Below are 12642 nucleotides of genomic sequence, written 5' to 3'. Positions count from 1 at the left end.
ACATCAAGAGGCTTTTTCTCAGGAGTTGAGAAAAACAGATAAAACGAGAGTAAACGTTTGACTTAAATTCATCAGGCGACCAGAAACCTGACTTCAAATGAATGCTAACATCGCTCTGTGTCTGCTGGATGTCTAAATACGCCGCAACATGCCTGAGAAGATCACTTTATCTTAGATAAATGGTGTCCAAATTTTATAGACACTCAGTTTGCCTCTCAGTCTGGAAATTATTTTGTTTGTTTGTTTATTTGTTTATTTTGTTTCCAGTGTTCGGCTTTGCTGTTTGTTCCAGTTCAAGGTAATAAGTAGGTTTGCTTGTAACATACACGCATCAATAAAAGTTCACTTTTTATGCCTCCAGGCTGGTGACCACTGTGGTCCGAGGCTGTCCGGCCCATTCTTGTGAACATGATATTTCAACGCCTTGAGGGAATCAAATTTGGCACAAACATCCACTTGGACTCAAGATGAACTGATGAGATTTTGGTGGTCAAAGGTCAAAGCTTACTGTGACCTCACAAAAGACATTTTTGGCAGTAACTCAAGAATTCATACATTAATCATGACAGTTTCACACAAATGTATAAATAGGATAAAATGATGAAGTGACAACATTTTATATCCAAAAGGTCAAAGGTCAGCTACAGAAGGGGAGATTGTGACCAAATTTCACATTTGGTCAGAGTTGTTGACACTAATCTTGGGTGCCCACCTTGAATTTGGAGTAGTTATAGTATACTTAAAGTACTTACTTACAATCTATATTTTTATAATAATGTATCAAATACTGTGTAATGTCAGAGGTGTCACTTGTGATGAACCTATAAAGAATTATCAGCTACTCTGCAGCTCCCCTCTGCTTTATGGAGCTTTATAGCAAGTTTCAGCTCGTTGTTTAGCTGTCCAGCCGCAACTTTACTGTTTTGGTTCACTCTTACTGCGCTCATAGCGTCATTTTCAGTCGCAGCAGGCAGCTGTTTTGAGAGAAAAAGCCCTAAAAACCCACTGCACACTATCTGTAACAATGTATAGACTCATACAAAAGTAATCCCTCTCAATCATCACTTATGACCCACTAGAAATGTGGTGGTGTATTTATCTGCGGAAACTCTGCCCTCTGCCTGTATTTTCTTTTTCTATTTTGCTGTGTTCGGGACACTTCTGGGCAGTGGGTGTGTAGCCCCCAGCCAATAACAGCACGCAGGGTGTAAAAGAGCAGCAGGTCTGTGTGTCTGCTTGACCGAGGGCGGGGCTGAGCTACACACACGCAGAGCAGAGAGGCCACAGCGGACAGGATGAAGCTCTGCGTTCACACAAAATCCGGCAACGCGGCATCTTCTCGCAGGGTTGTGGGCATGTTTATTTGTGCTTTAGAACGTTTATATTATTTTTATTTATATTTATATTTATATTATTGATGGCTTTGTTCTCGCCAGCGCCACTCGCTCTCTTCATTTACGTACTTTTCTCTCACTCATTCATTCACAGCTCTCTCTCTCGCTCGTTGAACTGGGGAGGAGGGCCCAACAGACAAATCCTGCATAGTACACCTTTAAGTGAAGTGTGGTGACCAGACAAGCCCATATTTGTAGGTTTCAGTTTTTTTTGCAATATTTTATTTATATTGCGCCGAATCACAACAGACATTTCATGACACTTTTCACACAGAGCAGGTCAAGGCCGTACTCTTAAATTTACAGAGACCCAACATTCCCCCCATGAGCAAGCACTTGGCAACAGTGGCAAGGAAAAACTATCCTTTAATGGGAAGAAACCTCGAGCAGAGCCAGGATCTAGGTGGGCGGCCATCTGCCTCGACCGGTTGGGTTGAGAGAGAGAGAGACACACACAGAGATGCACAGCAACAACAATAATAGTAACAGATTATTGTTGCAATTTGAAGACATTTTGAGGACATTTTTCACTATTGCTGACATTTTATAGACCAAACAATTAACTAAACTGAAAAATAATCGCACAACTAATCAGTGACGAAAAATAACTGTTAGTTGCAGCTCAAATCTAACCCCTGATTGCTCATAAACTCCAGTGTAAGTACAGCAAGTCCATTAAAACAGAAAACCATTATATGAATTAAAAAATTTAGGTCACTTAATGCACAAAAGTACTTTTAACATTAATAATAAATCAGCTTTAATGCTCAGCTGTGAGACTGGCAGCGGATGAGTGGGCTGAAATGAGAGTGAGTGGGTTTAAATGGGTACAGTGTGTATAATGTCATTACCACGTCGTTTTGGTGATCAAGTTCCGCTTTAATTGAATTTTTCCTCCTCAGTAGTCTTGCGCTGCTCTGCATGTGTTACAGTAAAGGTCTGTTTTGTAACTATGCGCTCATGTGTACAGACTAACACCCCGCTCTGCTTTGCTTTTTTTCCACCGGTGTCAAATAAGTTGTGAGAAAGCTGTAAATTCACATTATCTCTCCTTTCAGACAGATAAATCCTCTCCACCTGCCTTTCCTTTAGTTGTATTATTTGTTACTCAGCCTTTAAACCAATCATCTTCACTCTCACCTGCCTCCAAAGCCTGATATGTATCTCCCCTTCCTCTGTTACCCAATTACACCTCAATCTACGTTTTCCACTGTGGGAGGGGTTTTTCATTTCAGGCAGTGAGATGAAATAGAGAGAAACGCTCTGGTCATTCATTCTGCCCAGCCCTCCTCAGCTCAGGTCACAGGGCAGCATCACAGTGCCTGTCTCGGGTCTCACAGCAGCTTCTCTAACACACAAACACACACAAAAACACAATTGTAGTTATGATGCGTGTCGCTTTCATCCTCCTGCTCTTCCTCACAGGTAAGACTTGTTTACATGTCTGAAAGAAGGAAAAGTTTCTCATTGTTTGATTTTCTATCATGTGGCTAATTTGTCTTTCAGAGCCCAGAGACAGCAAAGTATTAATGATACCTTTGGCTGCTTTAATCTTGTTTTTCCATCATATTACTGCTGTTTTTATCTGATTGATGAACTGTTTGAGGATGAGGAGTGTTCTCACAGTGCTATTTCCCATCATATTTTAAGCAGACATTGAAAATCTTGAACCAAAAATACAAAATACTAAATTACAGTTATAGAGAGTCACAGACACAAACAGTTATATTATATTGATGATGTGATGTGATTGTGATTATTTGGGAAGGAAAAAGATTTATTTTTAAAGCTGCTCTGGTGGATTCCTTGAGGATCAATCAATTTATAATGTTATAAAACAACTTTGTCCTTGAAGGATGTATTGAGAATAGAAATAATGATGTTAAAAACATTTGCAAAGGTGGGAGAGGTTCACTGAAGCTGAAGGCTGTGAAGAAATACATGAATTTAATATATTTGTTTTTTGTAATAACCCTGAGATTTAGTCAAGTATTGATTTGTATATATGTAGGAGCAGGATCTAACATTTCCTTTTTTATATCATTTAATGTCTTATTGTTACTTGTTGCTTATTGAGGTTGTTAGGCCTGATGATACATGTTGTATGTTATTGCTATATAGGTTTGATTTTGCATTTTGGTCTGTTTTAATGTGGTTTTTGAGTTTGTGTTGTTTGTTCAATGTTTCTTGTTCAGTTTTTTCTCTTTTTTGCTTTTGGTTTGCCTGTTTCTCTGTACTTTTTAATCTTTTACTGCTTTTGATAGAATACGAAACAGATCTTCATTGAAGGGAGGAAAAGAAGTGAAATTAGTGACTTTAAATGGAAGAGAAATACAGAAGCTCTCCTTAGTCAGCTAACAATATAACAGCAGACTGTTTTTTATTATAAACCTGCAAAAGGAAAATCAAGTAAAAATAAGAATTAAAAAATATACATACATACACATACATTGTTTAAGCACATACCAATATTGTAATTTGGGGGTTAATTGCTTAATTAAAGTCCTGGAGTTAATTATTTGTGCTCTTAAGTTACTTAATTTGTGCATTACTGAAGCTGTGAGCACAAATTAAAAGAACATAACATTAAAAACTATAGTCAGTTTTATAAATAACACATTTTTGCTCTCGAATTACTTCATTAAAGCTTTCAAATCACTTAAAGCTGTAGCGTGGGACTTTTTACGTCGTTGCCAAACAATGAAGCCTTTCACCGCCAGGTAAATCTCTCTGTATTTCGCAGTATATTGGAGTTTTTAAATCTGGTGTCTGTGGCGACTTACCCGCACTGGCGCACCATTACTGATGCGTTTTACGTCAACCAGCAATGACTGGTTTGCGACTGTCGACTGCGGCGGACTGTTCTCGGTGTGCCCCAACTGCGTCGCATCGCCAGGGTGCTGAAAAGTGCAAAAAGTGTCAGGGGGTCTGTGGGCCTTATTCTATTCTGTGAAGACCTGCCCTACCCTGCCTCTGATTGGCTAGTACTTGTTGCCTTCGTTGGTTGGGTTTAGGCATGAGGAGGTAAGAATATCAGGGTCAGAACCAATCAGCCGGTCTTTGGCGATAATGTCAACACTGTTTGTGTGATTACTCTCAGGTTTAATTTGACCACTTAAATAACATGTTGGGCACACAAATGAACAGAAAGTGACTTTAAACAATATTGTCAATTTTATGAATGACTCACTTGTGCTCTTGAATTAATTAATTTGGATTTTTTTTAAGGATATTTAGAATTTATTAAGGTTTTTGTATCAGGTTCAATCGGGAATATAAGATAAATCAAATTAATTAACAAAAATACACTGGGGGAAAAATCTATAACAAAATATGCCTAAATTACACAAATTACTATCAGTTACAATTATGCAGCATTTGAACTAACAACATTAGCATCAAAGACATTGCAATCCAAATAAAACAGAATAAATTACATTCAATTACGCAAACTAAGAGGCTGTATAATGTTAAAAACCAAAGTTTATATTACAAAAGGATTTTTTAATCGAAATCTTAAGAAAAAACTGAACTGATAATTGTTTCTCTGTAGATGGGGCACTCTGTAAGAAAGTGTGCAGTTACCAGGACATTGTGGACTACCTGAACCTGACTTCAGATAATACTGTGTTTAAACTGACCCGGCCCGTTCTGGACTACACACACCCCACCACAGTAGAGCTGGACATCCTGCTCTACGCCATCCTGGCTGTGGTAGGTTTCTGCTGCTGTGTTAGCTCAACGTTCATCTTTCATGCAGCTGATTAGCCCTGACATGTGTTTGTTTATTCACAGATTGAGAAAACACAAACTTTCATTCCTTTTGTCTGGGTAACAATGGTGAGTTGACTGAGTGAATATTAATTGCTTCACCTTTTCATTATCTGAATGTCTGTAGACCTGCTTTCACCTGTGACTCCTGACACCTGTTGTTGTCTTTCACTCTCGTCTCTTGATTTTTCTTAACCCTGCAGATGTGGAACAATGAGCGCATCTCGTGGGATCCCGCTCAGTTTTGTGGAATCACTCAGATTTCAGTTCCTCGTGACATGCTCTGGAAACCAGACCTCTTCATCTATGAGATGTGAGCCACAGACACACACTCACATCAAGTGTAGCCCATTAAAAGATACACACAAAAACAAACAAAACTGTTAAATATGAAGAAAAAAAATTAATAATAAATAAAAAAAACTAACGAAAAAAAGGAAATTAAATTGAAATTTGAAATTAAGAGAAGAGAAAGTTCGCTGTATGTGTGCACTGTGTAGACGCTGAACATTTAATCATCTAATAGCCTGATATTTGTTCATGCCACACATCCTGTGTTTGATTAGAAGGTAAATGACTTCTACATATGCTTGCTTTTATTAAAGTACACTCAACTGTTTTTACACTATTATTAGAGTAATAATATGCAAACATTATCCTGCAGTGGTGAGCGGAGGGGCTCCGTCATGAATCGATTCAGTGATTGATTAATGTGAAACACGGCGTGGTTTAAATGATTTACAAACAGGCCATGAAAAGAGTTTGTGTGTGTTTGTTGTCTCAGGATACAGAAAGACGACTCCCCTCAGAATCCCTACATGTACGTGTCCTACGATGGGACGATCACCTCTGAAGAGGACATGAAGGTAGTCAGCACCTGCAAGATGGACGTCCACAAGTTCCCCTTCGACACGCAGAAATGCAACATCTCCATCGGCTCTGCCATACACTGCGGTGAGGCAGGGAGTGTGTGTTGTCTCTGACTGTCCATACTGAAGATCAGTGTTGTTGAACACGTTTTTATACCTCCCTCTCTTCTCTCCACAGTTGATGAAATTCGCCTCATCCCTTTCTCCAACTCGTCTCGGGCCACGCAGTTCTCCCGAGAGATGATGAAGACTCAAGGAGAGTGGGAGTTCCTCCAACTATCTGTCGCCAGCTACAATTTCACCTTTGACAACAAACCGTGGGAACAGCTCATATACACAGTACGCAAGACAGATGGGGACAAATCAAAGGAAAAACCAGAATAAACGAGAGAGAGAAACGTAATGAATGCAAATGCCTCCATACAGGGCACGAAGGCTCACTGAATGGTTTGATGGGAATGAGACGAGATAGACTTCACAGTAACCAAATAGGAGATTTAGGAGCGATGTGTCAGACAACGCTCTCCACCACCATCAACAAAACACAAAATTAGGAAATATCTTTTGGAAGAATGGTGTTTATCTCTCAATGCTGTGACAATCTATGCTATTAGAGCTAGAGGCTCAGCGTGGCCCAACACCTGGCTAAGACACTTTTAATTTTTACACTTTCAATTTGTCACCCATTTATAAAATCCTGACAAGTCTCAGGGTGAAACAAAGAGGAAATCTCTGGGTGCTGTTTTCTTGATTTTGACAGGTAGTTAACCATAACAAAAAACAGAGTTTACAGACATTGAGGGTACGAGTACAAAGAATACAAAGAAAAAAAAGAGAACAGTACTGAGAGTGACTCATAATAGTAACTCTAATCATAATGATACAGTAATAATAAGAAAGGTAATGATAATAAACCTCCAAATGGACTAAATGAAAGAAAAGAAAGGGACTGCACTGTTAAGGGTGTGTTATGGAAGAATAGGGATCAATAAATCTGTTGGGCGTATATGTCAGCCAATATTGGTTTATTACAGATATAATGGTACAGGCTATATGTTGAACATAAGTAACAAGAAGTTGTAATACACAAACCTCAAAATATGTTTTAGTTAAAGTAGAGACAATGTCTCACCAACTTTAAATAATCAGTATTCAATCAGTATTGATCGAGCTTTACTCTCAAATTGCTTAATTTGATGATTTGTGCTCTCAAACTAACTGAACATAACATTATAAAAATATAATCAACTAATTTTTGTTCTCAAATGACTCAATGTGAGCTGTAGAGTCACTTAATTCAAGACTTACTTACTCACTTCCGGTTAGCTCTCTGCTAACTTGAATGGGGATCAAATTATTTAATTGTGCGGCTTCTCTAGACTTTCCAAATGTTATCGAATCGATTGGATCAAATTCTGATGGCAAAACGAGTCATTTCACGGGGGTTGTGTGACGCTCAAAGCAGTTTATCCACCGTTTTACAGCCACAACAGTAGCGACGGAGTAGGCAACGGCAGAGCTTATGACATAAGCGCATGTCGACAGTGTTTTTGTAATTACTCTCATTGCCAGAAGGGGGAGACAAATGTCCCATACTGCAGCTTTAATTCAAATTACTTTATTTGACCACTGTTAATTTGTGCACACAAATTAACAGAACATACTGTAACTTCAAACAGTATCGTCAGTTTTATGAAATACTCATTTGTGGTCTGGAATGAATAAATTCAGCACATGAATGCTGAAATGAACAGAACAAATTTTTATTAATTAATAATTTGTGTGCACAAACTAAGTAATATGAGAACAAGAGTAACTGACTTGTGCAAACAAGTTTAAAAAAAATTACTCGCAGGTCTTAATTTTTGTTGTAATTTGGTCGCCTGATCCTTGATCCTGTCCTCCTAGTTCACCATGAAGAGGAGACCCCTCCTCCATGTCATCAACTTCCTGTTGCCCATCCTGTTCTTCCTGTGTCTGGACTTGGCCTCCTACTTCATCTCCGACCATCGAGGGGAGAAGCTGGGCTTCAAAGTCACCGTGCTGCTGGCCATCTCCGTGCTGCTGCTCATCCTAAACGACATCCTGCCTTCCATGTCCAACAAGACCCCACTCATAGGTACAAAAACCTGGACCTCACCAGAGTCCTTAAAGGGTCAATTCACCCAAATTACAAAGAAAACATAAGTCATCACATATCACTAGTGTTGTCCAGGCATCAACCATTTTCACTGTGACTATTTCTTTGGTAGAAAGTAGTTGTTTTATTTCTGCAAAGGCATGTTGCTGTTAAGCTGTCAAAATGTAATTTTTTAATGCTTTGAATACCACAAATTAAATTCTATTCGCTTCTATTGTAGAAGACAATCAAACCAAAATGATCTACATGTCTAGATATTACCACCAAATATGTTTTTTTATGATTTGGCTGAACTGAGTCTTAAACAGGATCATGTTTCATATAATCAGGAGCACAAACTACCAATATAACAAGTAGTTATTGACCATTTCTTTCTCTCAGCGACCTACTGCATTGTGATTTTTGCTCTGATGCTGCTCAGTCTGCTGGAAACAATCTTGGTCACATATCTGATGGAGAAAGACTCCCAGGAGAAGCTCAGGCTCAGGGAGGACTGGGAGGCCAAACAGGAAAAAGACCAAGTTGATAACTGTAACACAGGTGAGACCCAGATCAAAGACAAGAGCAGAGTTTTCACAGTATTGTACATATGCTTGATCAGATTGTTTCAACTCTTAATTGAAGCTATTTGATGTTTACACTGAATGAAATATTCACACCTAAGATGTTTTTATGGCTGCATCGTGCATCACATTGAAATATTCTAGATGTTTTGTGCATTATTTTATACACATTTACCCAAAATTCAATCTGACGTATTTGGTATCTTTGTCAACTTCAGGATCTTCCCTAGAATTTAAAATAAAGTTCTGGGTCTGATCAAGTTTTGGCTGAACAGTGTGAGTTTGCAGCCAACAGAAGGGCTGCTGCATGTTAGACATCTATCTGTAAATGCTGATTTCCCCTTATTTAGTCACAAATATTTAATGTCATAGTGAGTTTTCTGGTGCTTTTAATATTCAGTATAATTGTGAGTCATGTTGCTGTTCCTGTCACTCAAAGCTGCTGTGTGTTTTCAGATGAGAAAAGACGGACTGGCTGTTCATGCATCTGCAAAGTGTCCGACGGTGAGAAACAACATGAACTGCTGCCTGTCGCTGCAGAGGTACACCATTATAGATACAGATTCAGTACTATTAGGAGCCCAGGAGAACATTGGAGAAAGTTGTGTGATTTCACATGTGTGTTATGACGCAGGATCTTTACATGCTAAATTTTATCATCTTAACTGGGACACACAGATTTTACACATAAAGGGTCAGTTTACTTGTCAGGGGGAGTACTACTCAGCCTGTGAAAACAGTTGTATAGTATCTGTGGCTCTGGGGGAAGATCCTGCAGGTCTTTATCTCTGCAGATATCAAGAAGGCAACGCACTTCATTGCTAGTCCAGGTTGGACCTTGATTCATGCATTGTTGAGGTCATATCAGAGTTTTTTAATTACGAGTTTCCAACTTGCAAATAGTGAATATGACAACGTCCAAGTCGTAATTATGACTGGGAGACAGGGATTTTTCTGAAAGCTCAGATAAATCCGAGTTGGAACTTAATAATATAGAAGTGCCTGAAAACCAAACAAACATGGACGCCTCACGTCAGCCAAAGTCCGTTGTTCAATGCAAGCCCCCAGGGTGGCCCCAAGAGTGCTGGGGTGAGAAGCCAATTTGACATAGTGGCCAAACTGTGTAATTACTACTTCTGGATCCGTCACGTGATGCACACTGGCACCCCAAATATTTTTTTCCCACACACAATCATTGGAAAAGGAACTACTGTAAAACAGTGAATCAAGTCTTTTGACAACATCCATTTCGTCCGATAACATTTGGAAAATCTAGAAGAGCCGCACTATTAATTGATTTTATCCCCAATCAGGTCAGCAGAAAGCTACCCGAAAGTGAAGTTAGTGGAAGCAACAACTATTCCTATGATTTAGAGGGAGACCAGTGTAGCAAGGCAATTTTTCCTTTTATTGTATTTGCAGCAATATCATGGTACTGTTACTGCCCTCTTCTCCCTGTAATGCTGCTTTCTCCTCTATTAAACCATGAGAGACTGTGAAAGAATAGATTATGTAGAAGGGTTTAGTAGCTCAGTAAGTTCATAATTCACGATACACTATAATATATACCAATGTTTAGACTGCAGATTCATCAAAACATGACCACATAGCTGTACCACAGCAATGTAGGCAAAGGTTTTTGCAGCCTAAAGCAGTGACTATAGATGACTAAAGATGTAAATATCCCGCATGATAACATGCACAAAATGACACCATTTTGGCCACTCGGCTTACGATACATGATCAGTCTGTGTAGGAGAATAAACCGACTAACATGACTCTGCGCCTCCGTGTGTGTGTTTGTGCAGGTTGACAACATCGTGCAGTCAGGAGAGTCTCGTGTGTTACTGCTGATCCTGGAAGAGCTGAGGGAGCTGCAGAAAACTGTGAATCTGCACCTCAGCTGCAGAGACGAGGGAGGGAAGTCTTCCCACTGGGCCACAAGAATCAACAGAGCTTTCTTCATTTTCTACATCATCGTCGTCTCAACTTTTCTACTCCTCATCTACATGGAGTGGAAAAATTAAATTTATACTCTCTGGAGTCCAAGTTAATTTTTGTTTTTTTGTTTTTTTTTCATTTTTCTCTTTGTTTTTTTTGTTTGTTTTTTTTTTTTAACTCTCCTTACTTCACAAATATGGTGTCTTTTTTCTTCAACACAACTACCAGGAACCCATATTACAAGAAAAATGACACAAACGCCTATAAAAATGTACAAATCTTTAGCAATAGTTGCTCAAAATATTATTACAGAACAGTTCAAGGTTGTTAAAGTATTGTTTCACTAAACAAACACACAAAAGCTGCAGGAAAAAAGTAAGAAATAAAACGTATTGTAGTCTATTTACATGTAAAGTGATTTTATCCCATCTCGTTTTTGTGCCTTTTTCATTGAAAGTATACAGTGTGTATGCCACTGTAAATCACTAAAAATATTAATAGTTTAAATTTCTTTCAAAAATGTGTAATGATCTAGACATAAAATACTGTTTTTCAGATTAGACTTTGTCTCTACATGATATATGCTCATTGTATTCACCAACGAATAGACAAACAGAAGGTTAATACCTTGTCATACATTGTTTTCTGTATTGTAGACTGTCATGTATGCTTTGTTAATGTATTTGAGGGAGTCAGTAGCATTGCTGCCTTAGTTCTCTCTCTGTCCATGTTTCCCACTTTGTCAACAAGACATGATGTAAAAATCTGACTGTAAAATGTTCAAGTGTCATGTTGTACTTTTAAAAACTCTGTCTTTGTCTTTTTGTTCATTTACTTTATGTAGTTTAGGTGAGATGATTCGCAATTCACAAACTTCTGAAAGTGGTGCTTCACACGATCCGATCCTGTAGGCATGTGTTATTGCTGTGGTGAAATTATACTGTAATTAAAAGATTTCAGAACAGCTATTACTGCTGAGGCCAGTTTAATGCATTGCTGAAGTTTTGCATTGGTGCACGAGGAAATCAGGTTGGCTTCTTAAAACATACATTTATTGGAGAGCCTTTCCTGAATTTACTTTTGATTCCCTTTAAACTGTCTTTTTTTTTGTTTGTTGTGCCTTATGTGAAGCACTTTGTAACTTGGGTTTTGAGAAGTGCTCTATAAAAAATGTGGAAATGTAGGAAATGTGAAACATTTAGATTTTTGATCCAGTAAAAATCAGAGGTTGTTTAAAGATTTATCAATAGTTGCACTGATGTACGTAAATGCCAAAAAAACTGTTGATGTAAGAAAATAAAGGTGCAGCTGTGTCTGGTGGTTTATGATGTGTTTAAGATAAACCTCGATGTGGTCACGAGCAATTCCCAAAATCTTATGTGCAGTGTGTCTAGAACAGAGAACCACCGGGTAATCTAATCAAGAAAATCGATCACTAAACTTTATTGCTTCCACTTCAAATCCTTCACGTTGAGAGCATTGTTAATGCGTGTGTGTGTGTGCGTACTTTTCGGAAACACGGGCTCACTGATGTCATATTTTCTACAATGTAATTGTCCACATTATCTCTCCATCTCAACAAACAGATCTGTCTCCCCTGTCCTGTTTCAGTCTTCTTTCACCTCACAGCTCATCTTTCACTCAGACCTTAAACCAATCACGTCCATCCTCACCAGCCCGATATCCTGTTGTTACAGCCACAGCGAAGGAAACATTTGGCTTGACCTTGTGACCAGCAACATATAAAAAGGATGCCATACCCGAGGTTTGGTTGTAAAGCGAAAGTTTTTTTGTTTACAAAGAAAAATAAGTAAATAAATTGCCATGAATTAACCAAAACTACAGAAGTTGGGAGGCCTGGCCAAACAAAACATAAAGGTGGGGGAAATCTGAGCCCATAAGGGGCTGTTGGACCCAGAATTTCCCTCCTTAACCTATCAAAAAGAGTGCATAACGTAAACCAA

At 38.6% G+C, this 12642-nt stretch overlaps 1 protein-coding gene across 1 annotated transcript; it reads left to right on the top strand.

The window, feature by feature from the left end:
• The first annotated feature begins 2731 nt into the window (after positions 1–2731).
• LOC137172241 (5-hydroxytryptamine receptor 3A-like) lies at positions 2732–11631 on the top strand. Its single transcript, XM_067576545.1, has 10 exons — positions 2732–2819; positions 4948–5108; positions 5190–5234; positions 5369–5478; positions 5950–6119; positions 6213–6373; positions 7943–8153; positions 8556–8714; positions 9194–9279; positions 10546–11631. The coding sequence occupies exons 1-10, from the start codon at positions 2780–2782 to the stop codon at positions 10762–10764; spliced, it is 1362 nt and encodes a 453-aa protein (XP_067432646.1). The 5' UTR covers positions 2732–2779; the 3' UTR covers positions 10765–11631.
• Positions 11632–12642: the final 1011 nt, after the last annotated feature.

The sequence above is a fragment of the Thunnus thynnus genome, chromosome 20, assembly GCF_963924715.1.
Source record: "Thunnus thynnus chromosome 20, fThuThy2.1, whole genome shotgun sequence".
NCBI classification, from domain to species: domain Eukaryota; kingdom Metazoa; phylum Chordata; class Actinopteri; order Scombriformes; family Scombridae; genus Thunnus; species Thunnus thynnus.
This window is presented reverse-complemented; position numbering and strand designations above follow the sequence as displayed.